The 20999-nt window shown below is 46.5% G+C and overlaps 1 protein-coding gene across 2 annotated transcripts in view; it reads left to right on the forward strand.

The window, feature by feature from the left end:
* UHRF1 (ubiquitin like with PHD and ring finger domains 1) overlaps positions 1-20999 on the forward strand; it is a 40773-nt gene that overhangs the window by 4726 nt on the left and 15048 nt on the right. For both annotated transcript variants that reach the window (XM_014447106.2, XM_014447105.2), the window contains exons 3-10: positions 7440-7718; positions 8424-8764; positions 11708-11923; positions 19221-19321; positions 19423-19609; positions 20059-20182; positions 20277-20384; positions 20660-20764. In XM_014447106.2, the coding sequence (XP_014302592.1) occupies positions 7440-7718; positions 8424-8764; positions 11708-11923; positions 19221-19321; positions 19423-19609; positions 20059-20182; positions 20277-20384; positions 20660-20764 (1461 nt within the window). The remainder of the gene's footprint in view (positions 1-7439; positions 7719-8423; positions 8765-11707; positions 11924-19220; positions 19322-19422; positions 19610-20058; positions 20183-20276; positions 20385-20659; positions 20765-20999) is intronic.

Genomic DNA, 20999 nt, shown 5'->3' on the forward strand with positions numbered 1-20999 from the left:
GAATGGCCTTGCAAGGGTCACTCATGTCACAGTAACCTACCAAGTGTCCCTGCTGTAGTGGCCTTTCCAGGACGCTGCCTGTCTTTCCGAAGGGCAGGGTCAGGCAGCAAATAGGATAGTTCCTCGCAGAGACTTGTTCTTCCGGCTGCTTGAGGGAAGGTCCCTTTTTCCCATGGAGAGCTCCCAGCTAGAGGGCATGCCCTCTAAGCTGGGGGTCAGCAGATTCTGTCTGTAAAGAGCCTGGTAGTAAATATTTGTCTCTCCGGGGACGGCTCACCTCCACCACTGGAGCAGGAAGGCAGCCATAGACAGTATGTAAACGAATGGACCTGTTTCAGTAGGCGTCACAATACATTTGTTTACAAAACCAAGTGTGGGACAGAACTGTCACGAGGGCTGCGGTGTGCCAATCACCTTGTGCTCTGATCCAGGCTCCGGGTTGGGAAGCCAGGATTTATTCTCAGGAACAACATTGCTGTGCAATGTGTCAGGGCACTTGGTTGCAGGAGTTTTTCCAGGGCAGGGTGCTCAGACTGTTTGGTCTCAGGCCCCCTGTCCACCCTCCAAAGTGATTGAGGACCCTGAAGAGCTTCTGCTGGGGTTATGTCCATCGTTTCTTGCGTGTTAGAAATTGGAAATTAGAAATCAGAATTCACGCGTGCACGTTTCTTTGGTCGTCAGAATGGTGGCATCATCCTGCATTATGAAGGCTCCTCGGTACCCCTGTGAGACTGTAGGAGTGAAAATGGCCAGGGTCAGCGTGGAGACATCACAAGAGTTTTGGCCTTATGTCCACTGAAATGTTGCTCCAGGGCACATGGTCAGCTGTGGCCCTGCCGGGTCAAAGGACAGAGTTCAGTTGTCCTGCCTGATTTGCATTCTCCATGTCCGAGAGGGGCTAGGATGTGCGAGAAGGGTCGTGCTTGAGGTGCTCACTCCGCTTGCTCCTTCCCGAGTGGGCAGTTGTGTCACCTCTGCCACATCTGGGATCCTGTTCTCTGTGTTTTCTTCTTCCGTCTCTCCATCCCTCTTGTCTGGCCTGCACCTCAGGTTGCTCTGCGGAGGCCTGGAGGCTGAGATGGGAAGATGGGGGTGGGGTAAGCTGCATCCCCTGGAAGGGGGCAGAGCAGTTTCTCACTTCCTGCCTCTGCAAGTTCCCTTTTCTCCAGCTCTGGGTCCCTCTTGGCACCAGGCTCACACCACCCTCATTAAGACCCTGCAGTCTGGTTTATGTCCTCTCCACCTCTCACCCAAATTGCCACCACATGCCAAACCCGGTGACATTTATTTCCTGCTCTCTTGTGTTTTGGGGGGCAGCACACGGCACCCTGAAAAGTATCCCCCAAAAGTCACGAAGGGCAGAAAGTGAACAGAAGCAATAGGCATGGCGAGCTTTTTTTATTTTTTATTTTTATTTTTTGTATTTTATTGATTTTAGAGAGTGGGGAAGGGAGAGGGATAGAGAGATAGAAACATGGATGAGAGAAACGTTGATCGGCTGCCGCTTGTGCACCCCTACTGGGGATCGAGCCTAAAACCCGGGCATGTGCCCTGACCAGGAATTGAACCTAGTGACCTCTTGGTTCATGGTTGATGTTCAACCACTGAGCTACCCTGGCCAGGCAACATGGTGAGGTTTTTTTTTTAAAAAGAGCATCTCCTTTAATTTTTTTTTAAATCCTCACCTGAGAATATTTTCCATTGATTTTTAGAGAGAGTGGAAGAGAGAAAGACAGAAAGAAATATCGATGTGAGAGACACACATCGAATGGTTGCCATTTGCACTCACCCCTACCAGGGCCGGGGAGGAGCCTGCAACTGAGGTACATGCCCTTGCCTGGAATCGAACCTGGGACCCGTTGGTCCTCAGGCTGACGCTCTATCCACTGAGCCAAACAGGCTAAGACATGGTGAGCTTTTTTTTTTTTTTTTTTTTTTTTTTAAATATATCTTTATTGATTTCAGAGAGGAAGGGCGAGAGAGAGAGATAGAAACATCAATGATGAGAGAGAATCACTGATTGACTGTCTCCTGCACATCCCCTACTGGGGATCAAGCCCGCAACCCGGGCATGTGCCCTTGACCGGAATCGAACGTGGGACCCTTCAGTCCTCAGGCCAACGCTCTATCCACTGAGCCAAACCAGCCAGGACCATGGTGAGATTTTAATACAAGTTTCCAAAAGGAACCAGGTGCTTAGTTGTTAAATTGTATATGTGTTTATTTAGATTTACATGATGCCCATGGCATAAAATTCCAAATGTCCAGGAAGCATACTTGGTTTAAAAGAGAGAAAGAGAGACATAATTTAAATATTGTAGGCAGTTGGCCCTGGCCAGGTAGCTCGGTTGGTTAGAGTGTTGTCCTGATGCGCCAAGGTTGTGGGTTTGATCCCCAGTCAGGACACATACAGGAATCAACCAATGAGTGCATAAATAAGTGGAACAACAAGTTGATGTTGCTCTCTTTCTCCCTCTCCCTCTCTCCCTCCCTCCCCTCTTCCTTTCTCTCTCAAATCAATTTAAAAAAATACTGTATGCAGTTTTGCCGTCAGACCTGAATCTGCAGTACAGGGTTATGTGCCTCCAAACACATATAGTCAGTCTTCCATATCTGCAGGTTTTGTTTTGTTCCACAGATTTGACCAACCACAGATAAAAACTATTCAGGAGGGGAAATCCCAGAAAGTTTCAAAAAGCAAAACTTGAATTTGCTGCATGCCAAGCACTATGCTGAATCCACGCAATTGAAGGGATGTGTAAGGTGCCCTGCTCTAGGTGCTATGCTGTAGCCTGTACGCATGTATAGGTTCTGTGCAAATACTACACCATTTTATATAAGGGACTTGGGCATCTAACCATTTGGGTGTCCCTGGGGGTCATGCAAATGTAGGTTATTATGTGCAAGTATGCTATCTATATATATAAAAGGCAAATATGCTAAGTGTCCCTCCGATAGTCCGGCCAGTCGCTATGATGCGCACTGACCACTGGGGTCAGACGCTCAATGCAGGAGCTGCTGTGACATGCACTGGTCATTTACAAAGAAATGGCACTGTGGACCTGGCGCTGACAAAGCAACACTCAGCTTCCCCCAAGTGGGACACAGGCCTTGCCACCACCCTGGAGCAACAGCCCACCAAATCGCAGCCAACGCTGCTGAGACCCCATGGTGCAAAATGCGGCCCACAGCCCAGCCCAGCCCGGAAGTGGTCGCTGTGGGCGCCAGGTAATGATGTCACGTAGCAATGCCTGGCTTCCTCTCCCTAGAGACTAGCCTCCTTGCAGTTTCTTCAGCCCAGGAACATGACTTGCTTTATACTTTAAACATTTTACACTTTAACCAAATGTCTGTGAAGCATTTTCCCATGCCTCATCTCATTTGATCCTCACAGAAGTCCTGGAATAGGTAGATATGAGACTCGGTGGAATACTATTTTCTTTTCATTAGCCGGAAAATGGAGATTTAGAAAGTTTAGAAACTTGACCTGACTGAAAAGAAGTAAGAAATGGTGGACCTTGAAAATGACTCCAGGTTTTTTCACTGCTCAGAATATAGTCAAACACTGCTGCAGTTAAATATTTTACCCTTTGTTCTCCCTGCGTGATCTACAATGATAATCTGCTTTGTGTTGATATTTACTGCTATGTTGCTGACAGTTACCTGAAAGAGAAGTTGAGGTGCTTCACTGGGCTGGAAAAAGTTTAGCTAAATCAGAAAGCAGGTCTAATTAAGCAAGTTTATCCTATATATAAAAGACTAAGTTGACTCGCCCATGCACGATACATATAAAGCTCTCTGCACCAATCGCACGCTTGTGTTTTGATCTGTCATTGTCGATTGTGAATTTGGTTGACACTTCTATTGTAGAGAAAGGGCGAATAGCGATATTAAAATATTTCTTCTAATTAGTTTCCTTTCAATGTGCACGAGTCCATGCACTGGGACACTAGTTTTCTTTAAGGGACTTGAGCATCTCATGATTTGGGTGTCCTTGGGGGTTCAGGACCCACTGCCCTGCAGATATCTAGGTACAACTGCATATTTTACTACAGGCGATTTAAGGGGTTGTCAGTGGAAATTTTGGTTATTCAAGATTTTAACTTTAGGTTTAATTTTTTTTTATTGTCTAAAGTTTTACATAAGTCTCCTTTTCCCCCAATTGACTGCCCCCTCAGGTTTAATTTTAACATTAGAACCTCTAACGAAAGGTGGTGTTCACTTGCCATTCAGTTTTTATAGCTTTTTTAAATTTTTTATGTTTTTTATAAACATCAGATTTTTATTTCTTACAGTTCTGGAGGCTGGAAGTCCAAGATCAAGGTGCCAGCAGATTTGGTGTCTGGCGGAAAAAGCTATAGCTTTTATTAATGCCGTTAGCCTTGGTTGGAATTTTAGGATCTCGATAACGAACCCAAACCTTAGACTGTTTGGTCACCTCATGCGGACATGTTAGCATGAGGTAGGCCTGGGCCCAGCCTCTCTCCTTGTGGTTCCTGAACGTTTCTGCACAGCTTTGGGGAAGCCGGTGGGGGTAGAGGGGCACACAATACACCTCCTCACTGTAGCCAACAGTTGTGCAAGCTGCTTCCTGCTGACTGCAGGACCCTTCTGGAAAGTTCTAGGTTGTGAATCGTGTCCTGCAGGCAGAGCTTCATGCCAGCCTGGCCCAGCCCGAGTGCCCCCTTTCCTGCCCACGTCCTGCCCTGTTTGTGCCTCTGTCTGCGCCCTTGTGCGGGCAGGCAGGTCGCCTCCTCCAGGGAGCTTGCCCTGAGGAAGTCAGTGGGCTTCTGTCAGTCTGGCTTCCTGACCTGTCATGGAGGTGAGGGGCCAGGTCAGGCCCAGCGTGGGCTCAACCTGTGGGAGGTGTTGTCAGTAGAAAAATACCATGAGAGAGGAGTGGTGTGAGTGCTGAACCAAATCGGGATTCCCATGCCTTAGTGTCTGCGTGACCCTTTCCACCCCTCCTCTGCACCCCCAGTGGCCATTCTGGTGCATTCTGCCTCCTTTCTTACCTGAGCCTTCCAGCTTGGCCTCTCTCCTCTCCAACTCGGCCTCTGTCCGGGACCTCTATCTGATCACGTGCTCCCTTCTGGCTCGGCCCTACCCCTGCCTCTCTGTTGCCCAGGCGGCTAGGTTTATTTCCCGTCCTCTGAAGTGTCCTCTGAAGCCGTCCTCGTTTCCCTTGATGTGTGTGTGGGAGACACATCCACTTTTGCTGTGTTTCACTGTCACATGCAGCTGTGTGATACTCCTTTGCATGTATAAGCCATAGTTTTGCTTGCAAATAATGCCTGTGAATATGCCAGGCAGGAACATTGGTGTCCGTGTCCTCAAGCACATGTGAGGGTCTCTCTAGCTTACTGGTTCTCATTGAGGGCAACTCCCCCTGGAGACACTGGGCCTTGTCTGGGGACATTGTGGCTATCAGGACTGGGGGTGCTCAGGCATTAGGTGTGGGTAGAGGCCAGGGATGCTGCTCAATGCTCAGAAGTGCCCAGGATGGCCCCTCCCCACAGAATGACCAGGCGAATGAGGGATGCCTGCCTAACCCTGGAGGTGCTGGGCCCTAGGTGCGAATGTCTTGTTTATCCTTTTTAAGGCCATTTGGCTTGCCCTCTGCTGGTTTCCCTGTCACAGTTACACTGGGGGCATTTGTCCTTTTATTTTTAAATTAATAAACTTTATTTCTGAGAGCAATCTTAGCTTCTCAGCAAAATGATGAGGCAGGTTCAGAGATTTCCTGTGTACTCACACACCTACTGTCAGCATCGGGCACCAGATGGTGCATTTGTTATAAGCCATGTACCTAGATTGGCATGTCATAGTCACCCAGAGTCCTCAGGCTCCCTTAGGGTTCACTCTTGGTGTCATAAGTTCCATGGGGTTGGAAACTACACAGAGTAGTTTCACTGCCTTAAAAATACTCTGTGCTATACCTATTTATCCTCCCTCCACTTTCTGGCAGCCACTGATCCTTTCACTGTCTCCATAGTTTTGCCCTTTCCAGAATTTCAAATACAGATGCCCTTTGACTTGTGATGGGTTATTATATCCTGAGAAGTTGAAATATTGTAAGTAGAGAAACCAAGATGGCGGCATAGGTAAACACCGGAAACTGCTGCCTCGCACAACTACTTCAAAAATACAACTAAAAGACAGAACGAAGTATTGTAAGTAAAAAACATATTTAGCCCTGGCCAGTTGCTCAGTGGTTGGCGCGTTGGCCTGAGGACCTAAGAGTCACGAGTTCGATTCCTGGTCAAGGGCACTTGACTTGGTTGTAGGATGACCTTGGACCCTGAAACTTGCCTCCGCTGTGACCCCCGATGCTGTTTGCATGTTAATTGCAACCAGCCCTTTGAATCATCAGCTTTTGGTAAAAATTTGGAAGGAGGAAAGTGTATGTTTTCCTCTCTTTTCCCTTTTCTTTAGGGCACCGCTTCTGAACCAGGTTGTTCTGCCCCAAGGGGACGGTGGAAGTTTGGAGACATCTGTGGTTGGCATGACTGGGGGAGCTCCTGGCATTGTGGGTGGGGGCCAGGTGTGCTGACGATCCAGCCCAGTGTCACACAGACCGGCCTTAGGGGCATCTGGATAGAACAAGGTGCCCTTGCAGGTCCTTGTTGCGTGTTGGCGGAGTGCTGCGGGATAGTTTCTAATAAAAGGTAACTCCTTGGCCTTTTGTGCCATCGGGATGCCACTCAGAAGACAAAACTCCTTCACACCCAGGGGTGTAGATTGCTGAGCTGTGCTGGCCACAGTGTCCTGTTAGCAGGTGTCTAGTGTGGGTGGAATTAGCATCGAGGAGTTAATAGGGGTGGAGGTAATGGGTCTGAGAAGTTGCCCTGTGTGGGTAAGACCTGAGCTAGAGCTTTACAGAGGAGACTTGTGGATGTTGGGGTGTATGTCTCCTTGGGCTCACATAGGCTGGGTCTCCTTCCTGGCCACTGCTGACATTGGGGCCAGGTCATTGTCTGTGGAGGGCCATCCTGGGTACTGTGGAAGGTTTTGCAGTATTTCTGGCCCGATGCACTCCATCGTGACAACCATAGATGTCCCCAAACATTGTGTGCCAGTGGCACCTGTATGCTGGATTGCCCTCAACTGAGAATGACAATGTGTGTTTATTGTAACAAAAGTTGCAAAGCACGTTAACACATGAAGTACTAAGGAAACTTCCCCTGACATCTGATGTGTATCCACAGCACAGCAGGATTGTGCTGATGGGGACACTTACCTAATGACACCAGGAGTCCTCATTTGAGAGAGTCTGGGGAAGGGGTATCAGTGTGCATGCCTAGGAGGGAACAGGTTTTATTGTCCCATAATCTGAGGGCAGATCCCCTCCTTAGCTCACAGCATGTGCCTGTGCCTGGCACCCAGAAGACACACTAAATATAGGCAGGTAAGTGATCTCTGTCTTGGTTTCTCTGCAGATGGAGGATGGCCACACCCTCTTTGACTATGATGTTCGCCTGAATGACACGATCCAGCTCCTGGTTCGGCAGAACCTCATGCCTCCTCCCCCCAGTAGCAGCAGCAGCAACAACCAGGAGAGAGACTCTGAGCTTTCTGACACCGATTCTGGCTACTGCCTGGGCCAGAGCGAGTCGGACAAGTCCTCGACTAGCGGTGAGGTGGCTGCGGAGGCGGACAGGAATGCAGGCTTAGCAGATGAGGCAGTGTGTGATGAGACGGAGCTGGGCCTGTACAAGGTGAGGCTCCTGCAGAAGGTTTGGGGTCTGGCCGATCTCTGCACCCCTGAGGATCATTCCTCATGCTCCACTGACTTTGGCTTCCCCACCACCCAGCCATGGGCTCATGAGGGCGGGCCAACTTCCCTCCATCCCTGTGGCTGGGCCCCACAGTCCTGCCATGAAAACCTGAAGTTTCTTTGGCAGAAGCATGTGCTACTCCAGATTTCTTTCTGATCCCTGAAACAGAATTCCGGGTCTGGCCTACAGGTGTCTGCTCTGGCCTCTGTAGTGGCTGTAAAATCTCTGAATTCTCTGCCGCCCTCTAAGATCATGACATTTCATATACTGATCTGGATTCTCAGCTTTTCTTGAGAAATGAGTTCTGGCTCCCTAGGCTGATTCTGCTTTCAGGGCCATTGGCAAAATCTTGGGGCATCTCTGGATGTCATGACTGGGGATACCGCTGACATCCAGTTTCCCCAGTCGTGGGGGAGAGATTCTCAACACCCCACAATGGCCAGGATAGGACGGCCCCTCACAGTGGGACCCCAGTGACCACAGTGCTGCACTTGAGAAACCCGAGTCCAGGCTTTTGGATTTGCGTCCCAGGCCTGAAGCAGCCAGTGCCAAGGATCAAAACAGGCCCTGAGATGGGATGAGCGAGTGTTGCTGATCAGATTTCCTTCCCTGGGTTGGATAAGAGAGTTTCCCTTTACTTTGCAGGCCAATGAGTACGTTGATGCTCGGGACACGGATGTGGGAAGTTGGTTTGAGGCGAAGGTTGTCAGGGTGACAAAGAAGCCACCATCCCAGGACACGCCGAGTAGCTCCACCTCATCCCAGGACACGCCTTCTAGTTCCGCCTCATCTCAGGACACGCCTTGTAGCTCCACCCCGTCCCAGGACACGCCTTGTAGCTCCGCCTCATCCAAGGACACGCCTTGTAGCTCCGCCTCATCCCAGGAAGCACCCTGTAGCTCCACCTCGTCCCAGGACGCACCCTGTAGCTCCACCTCCACGTTGGAAGAAGACGATGACGTCATTTATCACGTGACATATGATGAGTGAGTGTCATTCCAGGGAGGTGGTGGGCTTGAACTGTTGGTCCTGTGTATATAGAACCTGGAGTTTGGTACAGCCTTGGGGATGATGGTCAGGATTCGAGGCTCCCACCCTCATGCTCCCAAGCAACACAGGAGGCCACACCTAGAGGACTAGTGTCACAGGGACCCAAAGCTAGCCGACCCCTCCTCAGGTCTCCTAGGAGAACTCTGCTCTGACTTTCCAGTCAGACCCCCCTTCCCCATTTCCTGTTCTATTTTATTCATACCTCGTATCATTGTACCACATGAAACCATCTTACGTGTTTGTCCTCTCCCTCACCGGAACGGGTATTTATTGAGCACTTCCTGTGTGTCAGGCCCTGTGCTGGCCACAGGGAATTCTTGTCTGTTAACCCAGAGGGTGTCTCAGTAGGCTTGGGCCCCATAAAAACATACCACATGCTGGGCGGCTTAAACAGCAGACATTTATTTTCTCACAGTTTTGGAGGTGGGAAGTCCAAGGTCAGAGTTTTGGTAGGGTTGCTTCCTTCTTGGCTGTCTTCTCACTGTGTTCTCACGTGGAAAGAGAGAGAGCTCTGGTGTCTCCTTCTCTTACAAGGACACCAACCCCATCAGATTAGGGACCCAACGGTATGACCTCATTTAACCTCAGGGATCTCCCGAAAGCCCCATCTCCAAATGATAGTCACATTGCGGGGAGGGATACAATTCAGTCCACAACAGGGCAAGCGAGCCTGCCTATAGGAAGCTCACATTCCAAAGGGCACAAGAGCTTCCTTTGGTTCTCTGCTGGGTCCCTACTGCCTATCCCAGTTTCTGGCACATACTAAGCTTTATTAGCTCCATAAAAATTATTGAAGTAATTGAATAATGAATCACAGTAGACACAAGATTCCCATCTACTTAGGTTAGAGGATGCAAACCAAGCCTGAGGGCCAAATCTAGCCCACCCCTTGTATTTGTAAATGAAGCTGTATTGAAACACATCAACGCCCATTTGTGTTTGCCTATTGCCTGTGAATGCTTTCTTAGTGATAGCAGCACAATTGAATATTCATGATAGAGACCTTCTAGCTCACAAAGCCAAAAATACAGTAAACCCTCGATTTAATGGACTTCAGATTTAACAGACAAAATTTCTAGTCTGTAAGTCATATGTGAACATTAACACCCTGATGCCCAGCTGGTGTGGCTCAGTGGTTGAGTGTCGGCCATGAACCAGGAGGTCATGGTTTGATTTCCCATTCAAGCCACATGCCTGGGTTGCAGGCTTGATCCCCAGCGGGGGGCAAGCAGGAGACAGCAGATCAAAGATTCTCTCTCATCATTGATGTTTCTATCTCTCCCACTCCCTTCCTCTCTGAAATCAATAAAAATATATTTAAAAAAAAAACACAAAAGAATTATTTGGAGATGTTTAAATGAAGCATCTCCAGAGTACGAATTTAAAAAAAATTTAACACCCTGTTAATTTTGAAATGCTTTTAACCAAGTGTTGTTTATAATTAAATTACAGGTTATTTTTGTTATTAATTCACTTATTTTAAACAAATTTTAGTGATTAAGAAATGTAGCAAAAAACACTAGTAATTTTGCCAATATAAATAATGTATATCTATAGCTATAGTCTACATATTTAAATCCAAGTGTCACCACTTCTAAACAATGTTCGGCAAATGATTAGCACATGATCACACTGCATGGCACTTGGTGTTAGTGGTGTTGTCGAGTGGTGTGACTTTCTACAGCAGTTTTCACGCGTGCTGGCTGATGTGCTAAGCTACACCACCTCACACGTGTGCATTTGTTTACTCAAGGTGACTAATGAATGCACACATTTACTAGATCAATTCAGTATAAATTTAAAATCACAGTAATACTTATAGAAAACTTTTCTGTGAAATTAAATTTTTCATACATACTTAATTTTAATTACACAAATATGTCTGCATAAGTAAAAATAGGTAAACTAATTTGTCAATTTTTTAACATACATATTCAGAAAACACTCTATTATATAACGGGCTTTCAGCTTTAATGGACACCCCCTCGCTCAGATTAGTCTGTTATATCGAGGTTTTACTGTATTTACTATCTGGCCCTTTACAGGAAAAGTTTGGCAACCCTTGCCTTTGGTGGTTTACTAGTGAAAATAATGAGCGCCAGGCAATATAGCTACTCATAATAGATTTGGAGTTGTCCCCTCACAGGGGAGGTTTAACTTTGTTTCAGATAGAATTTGTTTCTTTCAGGCCAGTTATTTTATGCCTTTTAGAGGCTGCTGGAATATTTCTGTATATCCAGCATAATGACTTCCTATTGTATCCCAATAGCCAATGCATTATATTTATATAAATGGGTTAATGCATGTCCCTCTGCAAAAATCATTTTCAGAATGCCGAAAAAGTTAGTTTACAGTTCCGGAGGCCAAATCAAGGTGTCAGCCAGGCCATGATTTTCCCGAAACCTGTAGGAGAGAATCCTTCCTCGCCTCTTCCAGCTTCTGATGGTGGCCGGCAATCCTCGGCTTGTGACTATATTATTCTAGTCTCTGTCTCCCCCTTCATGTGTCATTCTCTGTGTCTGACTTGTTCCGTCTTATAAGGACACCAGTTATAATGGATTAAGGCAGTGTGACTTCATCTTAACTTGATTACATCTGCAAAGACCCTATTTCCAAATTAGGTGCCATTCCCAAGTGCCAAGGGTTAGACCTCCAGCATATCTTTTTGGGGGACACAAGGTCAACCCATAGCACCTCTGTAATTGAAACCTGTCTTCTGCACCTGTGTATTTTCGACACCTGCAGAGGGGAATTTACTTGCTTCTGCGATGAGATAACTCACACCTCTGTTGTGTGTGGCCTTCTCCTTGCTTCTCTCTTCTTGGAGGGAAAATGGTGTGGTGTTGCCTTGGGATCTGAGTGTGGGGTTTTCCTCCCAGTTACCCGGAATACGGTGTGGTCCAGATGAGTTCACAGAACGTCCGGGCCCGAGCCCGAGAAATCATCAGATGGCAGGAGCTGAAGGAGGGCCAGGAGGTCATGCTCAACTACAACCCCGACAGCCCGAAGGAACGGGGCTTCTGGTACGATGCAGTGATCACGCGGAAGAACCAGACCCGGACATCGCGGGAGCTGTATGCTAACGTCAGGCTCGGGTGAGTGGCTATCCAGCCAGCACGCTGTGGGCAAGGCCCTCAGCCTCCACCTGTCCTCCCCTCTGGGGCTCCGCTCCACTTCCTGCTGGTCTACTGGTGATCTTTCTGAGACTGACCCTTCGTGCCCCTGCTCGGGAACTATCTCTGAGCCTCAGGTGGAAATGTTGGCCTTCCTTGTTCTCTTTTATTTGTTGTTTTAGATTTGGCAAATAGGTAAGAACATAAAATGCATCCAAGTCAGAAGGTACTGCCCTGGTTGGTGTTTCTCAGAGGTTAGAGCGTCAGCCTGTGCACCAAAGGGTCTCGGATTTGATTCCCTGTCAAGGGCACATACCTGGATTGCGGGTTTGCTCCTCACCCCCTGTCAGGGCGCATGTGGGATGGTCTCTCATATCGATGTTTCTATCTTCTTTCCTCCACCCCTCCCTCCCTTCCACTCTCTGGAAAGCAATGGAAAAAAATATCCTCAGGGAGGATTACAAAAAACAACACCTTTCTGGAGATAATGACTGTTCCCGTGAACTTCCAGGGACATTCTGTGCACAAACAAGCATAAACATATACAAACACACCAACCCACATAATGGTGTGCCCCATATCCAGGGTCAGCAAACTGCAGGCCAGAGCTGGCCCTTTGCCTGTTTGGGCAAATAAAGTTTTATTGGCACACAGCCACACCCATCTGTTTGCTGATTATCTGTGGCTCCTTTTGTGTTGGAAGTGCACATTTGAGTAGTTGGGAAAGAGACTGAAAACATGTACTGTTTGATTTTTTGAAGAAAATATTTGCCAGGCTCTGTTCTACTTTGCGTTTCTGTATGTGTGTGTTAAAACAATATATAATAGAAAACTTACTATCCTAATCATTTTTTAAAATAAGTTTTTATTGATTTTAAGCGGGGGGAGGAGAGAGAAACATCCATGTGATAGGATGCCTCCTGCATGCCCCTTCCGGGGATGGAGCCTGAAACCGGGCATGTGCCCTGATCGGGAATTGAACCAGCGACCTTTTGGTGCTCAACCAGTTGAACCACACCGGTGTTTTTTTTTGTGTTAATCTTTACCTGAGGTTATTTTTTCCTTTTTTATTTTTTTTTTAGAGTGAAAGGGACGGGGAGAGACAGAGGCACACATCAGTGTGAGAGAGACACGTCAATTGGTTGCCTTCCGCATGAGCTCTGGCCAGGCAGGAGTGAAGGGGTGGGAATGGGGATTGAGCCCACAGCCAAGGTATATGCCTTTGACTGGAAACGAACCTGCGACCCTTCAGTCTGTGGGCCGACGCTCTAACCATTGAGCAACCAGCCAGGGCCATCCTAACCATTTTTAAGTGTACAGTTTAGGGACATTAAGAACATTCACATTGTTGTGTGACCATCAACACTTGCCCATTTCCAGAACTTTTTCATCATCCCAAACAGAAACTATTTTCATTAAACACTAATTCCCCACCCGCCTCCCCCAGCCTAACACCCACCATCTTCTTTCTGTCCTTCCTCCAGGGACCTCATATGAATGGAATCATATAGCATTTGTCTTTTTGCGTCTGTCTGGCTTATTTCACTCAGCATAATGTCTTCAAGTCTTATCCATGTAGTAGTAGCTTGTGTCAGACCTTCCTTTTGGTGACTGGATAATATTTCATTGTATATAGTGACTATAGACACATATCTGGACAACAGTGTCCCAAACACAGATAGGTGCAAAGATTCTGGAGCAGGGCCATTCCTGGTCCATTTGTGGCCTAGTGAGGAGGCCAGTGGGCTTGACTGGAGGGAAGGAGGGATCGAGGAGTAGAGACTGGAGCCCTCCATGTGTTTGGATGTTCAGGGTATGGCCAGGAGTGGTACAAACTGGTGTTTAGTCTCTATTGCTGGCAGTCATCGAGGCATATTGAGCCTGGGAGCCACATGCTTTGACCTACAATTGAGAACCATCACCCTGGCAGCCGAGCAGGGAATGGACTGCAGGGGGCAGCATGGCAGCCAGGACACCAGGGAGGAGGCTTGCAGTGATGTTATAGTGAAAAAATAATCAGCTTTTTGTTTCACTGCTTTTCTCTATTGTTTTCTTGTTTCCAATTTCATTGATTTCCTCTCGTCCTTTTACTTTTCCTTGGATTGATTTTGCTCTTCTTTTTCTAGTGTCTTGAGGTAGCAACTTAGACTAGTGATCTGAGAAATTTCTTTTCTAATATAAGCATTTTAGTGCTAAAAATTCCCCTCTAAGCAGTACCTTAACTGCTTCCCATACATTCTGCTATGTTATATTTTTCTTTTTGTTCAGTTCTCTATTTTAAAAAAATATATACTTTTATTAATTTCAGAGAGGAAGGAAGAGATAGAAACATCAATGATGAGAGGGAATCATTGATCGGCTACCTCCTGCACATCCCCCAACTGGGGATTGAGCCCACAACCTGGGCATGTGCCCTGACTGAGCATCGAACCATGACCTCCTGGTTCAGAGGTCAACCACTGAGCCACGTCCGTTGGGCTCTATTTCTTTTATTTCCTTTGAGACTTCCTCTTTGACTCCTGGCTTACTTAGAAGTAAGGTGTTTAATTGACAAATATTTAGAGATTTTTGCATTGTCTTTCTGTTATCTTTATATATGAAATCCTAAGTGACCATCCCACCGTCTGACTGTCTGACCGGTAGTTATGACGTGCACTGACCACCAGGAAGCAGACGCTCAATGCACAAGCATGGAAACATGGAACAGACTGATGAATCTCAGAAGGGAGGGAGGAGGGTGGGAAGAGATTAACCAAAGGTCTAATATGCATACTAGATTCGTGCCCCAGTGGGGTCCCTCGGCCTGGCCTGTGGGGATTGGACCGAAATCGGCTCTCCGACATCCCCGGAGGGGTCCCGGATTGCAAGAGGGTGCAGGCCAGGCCAAGGGACCCCACCCACCAGTGCACGAGTTCTCTCATTAATTTATAGTTTTATTTTATTATGTCTGAAGAACATACTCTGTGTGATTTCAGTTCTTATAAATTTCTTGAGGTTCTATGTTGGTGAATAATCCATGGTTATTGAAAAAAAAAGTATTTCTGTCATTGGGTAGAATGACCTAATATCAGTTAGATTGTATTGGTTGAATTTGTTCACTTCTTCTAATTCTTTCTGATTTTCTGTCTAGTACTTCGACCGGCCCTCATCAACTGATAGAAGTCCTCAGCTATAATTGTGGATTTGTCTATTTCTCCTTTGAGCTTCATACTTAAGAGACTGTTGTTTGGTGTATACACATTTAGAATAGTTATCTCTTCCTGGTTAGTTGATCTTTTTATCATTATGTAGTGTCCCTCTTTGTCTCTAGTAATTTTCTTTGCTCTGAAGTCTACTTTATCTAAGGTATGTGTATGTATTGAATACACTTGCTTTTTAAAAAAAGTTACTGTTTGCATGGTGTATCTTTTTATCCTTTTACTTTCGATCTATGTAGTTGAGTTTGAAGTGATTTTCTTGTAAACAGCATATAATTGGGTACTTTGTTTTGTTAATCCTCACTCAAGGATATTTTTTTCCATTTTATTTTATTTTTTTTAAAGAGAGCCGAAGGGAGGAAAGGATGGGGGGAGAGAGAGACATGAATGTGAGAGAGACACATGCCTCCTGCACGTGTCCTGACCAGGGCCAGGGATCGAACCTATAACACAGGTACATGTTCTTGACTGGGAATTGAACTCATGACCCTTGGATTCGAGGGCCGATGCTCTAACGCAGGGGTCCTCAAACTTTTTAACGGGGCCAGTTCACTGTCCCTCAGACCGTTGGAGGGCTGGACTATAGTTTAAAAAAAAACTAGTTGGCTGCTAAGCAACAGGCAGCGGCGGCAAAAACACCCGGCGGGCCGGATAAATGTTTTTGGCGGGCCGCATGTGGCCCACAGGCCGTAGTTTGAGGATCCCTGCTCTAACGACTTAGCAACACCAGCCATGGCTAATTGGGTTACTTTTTAATCCAATTTGCCAGTCTTTACCTTTTATTTTTTAAAAAATATGTTTTTATTGATTTCAGAGAGGAAGGGAGAAGGAGAGATAGAAACATCAATGATGACAGAATCATTGATGGGCTGCCTCCTGCACGGCCCACACTGGGGATCAAGCCTGCAACCTGGGCATGTGCCCTTGACCAGAATCGAACCCGGGACCCTTCAGTCCGCAGGCCAACACTCTATCCACTGAGCCACGGCAGCCAGGGCAGTCTTTGCCTTTTAATTGGGATTTTTAGACCATTTACATTTAAGGAAATTATTGATATGTTAGGGGTTAAGTCTGTCAATTTATTACTTGTTTTCTTTCTTTTTTTCTGTTTCTTGTTTCTCTTTTTCTGTCCTTAGATATTTTTTTGGGATTCTTCATTGATTTATTTTAGTCTTTGGAGTATGTTGCTTTGTACATAGTTTTCTTAGTGGTTTTTCTGAATTTTACCATATAAACATGTGACATCTTGGTGTGTCTCACCCCCCTTGGACCCCCTCCCCCAACACCTCTTGCTCCCCCAGACTGGTGTCAATTTTGTCATTTGAGTGAAGCATGAAAATCTTTCTTCCTTTTAGGTCCCTTTATCATCACTTATTATCTTGTGTATTGGATGGTGTTATGATTTTTTTATTTATATATTTTTAATTTTTTGGTGTTATGATTTTAAAAAATATATATTTTCATTGATTTCAGAGAGGAAAGGAAAGGGAGGGAGGGAGAGAGAAACATCAATGATGAGAGAGAATCATCGATTGGTTGCCTCCTGTATGCCCCCTACCAGGGATTGAGCCCACAACCTGGACATGTGCCCTGACCAGTTATCGAACCATGACCTCCTGGTTTACAGGTTGATGCTCAACCAATGAACCACTCTGGTTAGGCATGATTTTTAGTTTAGTCACCACATATGATTTTGGAAAATCCTGAGGAGGATAATCTATTGTATGTACCCAGAGTTCTGCTGTTTTTATTCTTTTTTTTCTTCCTTTTTGCTCTAAGATTCTTTTCCTTATAACTTACAATTTGAAGAACTCCCTTTAATTTTTCTGTGAGAGTGGGTCTATTAGCGAGTTGTTTTGATTTTCCTTTATCTGAAAAGGCTACCACCCCATCGCATTGGCATAACTCCCTCGAATCCAATCATTTCATCTGTAAATATTTTAGAATGTAGTTCTTAAAAATTATTCTTGAAGAAATCCAGTTATAAAGCTATTATTACAACCTAAAATTGCTCTTGAAGAAATCTAGCTATAATGCTATTGTTACAACCTAATAATAATTTTTGAGTAACACAGATCTATTGTTCAACCTTCCAATTATCTTAATTTTTTAAAATATATTTTTATTGATTTCAGAGAGGAAGGGAGGGGGAGAGAGAAGTAGAAACATCAATGATGAGAGAGAATCATTGATTGGCTGCCTCCTGCATGCCCTCTACTGGGGACCGAGCCCGCAACCCTGGCATGTGCCCTTAACTGGAATTGAACCCAGGACCCTTCAGTCCGCAGGCTGACACTCAGTCCACTGAGCCAAACCGGCTAGGGCTCACTTGTTTGTTTGTTTTTTAACCGTTTCTTTGATTAGAATCTAACTAATGTGTACAGATTTCAGTTAGATCGATATGTATGTTTTAAATCTTTTATCTTTAGGCTTTCTGTCTTCCCCTTTTTTCCACTTTTCCTTCACAATTTATTTGAGGAAACCTGGTGGTCTGTCCCAGAGAACTTCTGCAGCCTGGATGTTGTCATTTCCTGTGAACTGGCAGGTAGATCTGGGCCTGTCCTGTCTGGTTCCAGCCATGGGCACGAGCTGCCGAGCACTTGGAGTGCGGCCCGTGCACACGGAGATGTGCCCTGAGTATGCAGCACTGGCTGTATTTTGAAAAAAGCTATTAATCTGTACTTTCTGTTGAATTTGGCTGTGAACCAAATACTGCTCTAAAAAATAAAGTCTACTATATAAAAAAAGGCTATTAATAATTCTTTACTATTCATTACATACTGAAATAATCTTTTGTGTATATTGGGTTACATAAAACATATTCACATGAATTTCATCTGTTCTTAACTTTTTGAACGTAGTTCTTAGGAAATGTGGAATTACCCATGTGGCACCTGTTCGTGGCTTGTGGTCATTTCTGTGGGACATTGTGGATGTACAGTGGAACCTTGGTTCTTGATCTTAATTGGTTCTGGAAGGCTATTTGAGAAGCAATTTGTTCGAAAACCGAATCTTTTTTCCCCATTAAAAATAATGTAAATGGAATGAATCCATTCCAGACCCCCAAATGCTTCTGTTTTAACCTTTCTTATATACTGCACTGTTTCATCTATAAAGACTTAAATTTATCAAAGCACCCCCCACTAGCCTTAAACGAATTTTTAATATATTGCTGCCTCTGAAATGCAATCACTGGTTAACTGCTTATCAGTTATCCAATCAACAACAGTTTTTCTACCTATGCAGTTGCCTGTGATTGTTGTTTTGTGAGCACTTTCACACCCTTAGCAACATTAGCACTCTTGCTGGTTTCTTTGTTTTAAAATTGTGCTAATCATTGATTTCACCAGCAACAAAAGCATTTTCTCCTTTGTTCCCTGAGAGATGCTTTTTGTCATGCTGAGGAATCAACACAAAAGGGTTGTCAGATTGAAAACTGAAGTTTTGGTCCAGACAGCCACATCCGAGAAACAGGTTTGACTGTCTATGGCAGTGGTTCTCAACCTTCTGGCCCTTTAAATACAGTTCCTCATGTTGTGACCCAACCATAAAATTATTTTTGTTGCTACTTCATAACTGTAATGTTGCTACTGTTATGAATCGTAATGTAAATATCTGATACGCAGGATGGTCTTAGGTAACCCCTGTGAAAGGGTCGTTCGACCACCAAAGGGGTCGAGACCCACAGGTTGAGAGCCGCTGGTCTATGGGGTCATTTTAACTTAGAGGAGCTTTTGTATTTTGATGACAGCAAATTGATCAGACTTTACCTTGGTGATTCTTGCATGATGGGCCCTATTCAGTCGGCCTCCCCTTGCCCGAAGGTTAGAACTTACTCTCACTGCATCACGTAGTGAAACTGTTTTATACTCTGCTTTCTTTTATCTTGTGTTTGATTTAGTAGGACTTGAATTGGCAATGCAGTAGCTACATGAATGCACTAGGGCCCTGAGGAGACTCTTACGCAGTGTCATTAGAGAGGTGCTCATATGCTCTGAGAATGTGCTGGGTGGCCAGGTCCTCTTGGAGGTGCCTTAGCAGGGCTGGCCAGCTGGAATGGTCTAACGGCTTCTCTCTCACAGGAGTAGTTCTCTCAGCAACTGTCGGATCATGTTCGTGGATGAAGTTTTCAAGATTGAGCGTCCGGGCGAGGGGGCCCCCATGGTTGAAAACCCAGTGAAAAGTGAGTTCTGATCCTGCCCTCTGTCTCCCGCCTTGGGGATGGGGTGGGCCTCCTGTTTCTCTGGCTGGCCCTGCCAAGCTGACCCCAGCCACTGTGTCCAGGGAAGAACAAGCCCTTCTGCGATAAATGCAAGGATAACCCCAGCAAGCCCTGCCATGAGTGTTCCTGCAGCCTGTGTGGGAGCAAGCAGGATCCTGACAAGCAGCTCATGTGTGATGATTGCGACCACGCCTTTCACTTGTACTGCCTCAACCCACCTCTCAGCAGTGTTCCCACGGAGACCGAGTGGTGAGTGGATGCCTCGAATGCTCCAGTGGCGGGCTTGGGCCGTGGTGCTCAGCTATCCAGGATAGGGGCCTGGCGGGTGCCAATAAATAACACGAATATTGCCTGTCACCTGGTGAACCCATGAGGGGCAGTGAGAGAAGTGGGGTGTGAAATTCCCAGCAGGAGAAGGACAAGAGTCTGTTCAGTAGAATGTTCTGTGATGATGGCAAGGTTCTCGCTCTGCACTTTCCACGACGGTTGACACTCCACACGCGGCTCCTGACCACTTCAGAGGTGGCACGTATGACCGAGGAACTGGATTTCTTGTTTAATTTTAATGAATTTAAATGTAGAAGATGTCCCATTTCGGACAGCTCAGGAGGTTGGGAGCTGGAAGGAGACAGCTATGTGTGCAGGGCTAGTAGGAGTGGGGCGGGCTAAGGACAGGGGTGATGTCCCTGTTGTCACAGGTTCTGCCCTAAGTGTCGAAATGACGCCAGCGAGGTGGTGTTGGCAGGGGAGAAGCTGAAAGAGAGTAAGAAGAAGTCAAAAATGGCATCGGCCACATCGTCCTCGCAGCGGGACTGGGGCAAGGTGAGGTGGCCCCCTCGCTCTGTACGCCCCGGCAGCTCTGCCCGCCCTCCCGTGCTCGCTCACACTGTCTTCCATCTCTTTCTGGACTGGACAGGGCATGGCGTGCGTGGGGCGCACCAAGGAGTGCACCATCGTTCCATCCAACCACTACGGACCCATCCCAGGGATCCCCGTGGGCACCATGTGGAGGTTCAGAGTCCAGGTATCGTAAACATCCGGAGTTTGGCCTCAGGCACTGATCTTCCAGAAGCCCCTTCGCCGGAGAGGGCCACGCTTCGAGCAGGGGGCATGGCTGGAATTCAAGCCAGCTCCTCCTGTGCTGTGGCCCAGCTTCAGGGGCGAGGTTCTCATAACAGGCGTGATACACTCGGAGGGAAAGTCAGGCCCCTGGCTCTGAAAGCAGCAGCAGGAGGGGGAGGGGGAGCGTTTCTACAGCAGCCAGTCCAGATGGTGCCATTTGTTTCTCGGTTTTCACAGGTCAGTGAGTCGGGGGTCCATCGGCCGCACGTGGCGGGCATCCATGGCCGGAGCAATGATGGGGCGTACTCCCTGGTCCTGTCTGGGGGGTATGAGGACGATGTGGTGAGTGGGGGTTGTTTTCTTTATTTTTTAAACGTAAAATACACATAAGATGTGCCATATTAACACTTTGTAAGTGTACACATCTCAGTGGAATTTAAATACATTCACATTGATGTGTAACCATCACCAGCATTTATCTCTAGAACTTTCTCATCTTCCCAAACTGAAACTCTGTCCCCATTAAACAATAATTTCCAATCCCTCTCTCCCAGCCCCTGGCTCCCACCATCTACGT

The sequence above is a fragment of the Myotis lucifugus genome, unplaced genomic scaffold, assembly GCF_000147115.1.
Source record: "Myotis lucifugus unplaced genomic scaffold, Myoluc2.0 scaffold_612, whole genome shotgun sequence".
Taxonomy (NCBI): Eukaryota; Metazoa; Chordata; class Mammalia; order Chiroptera; family Vespertilionidae; genus Myotis; species Myotis lucifugus.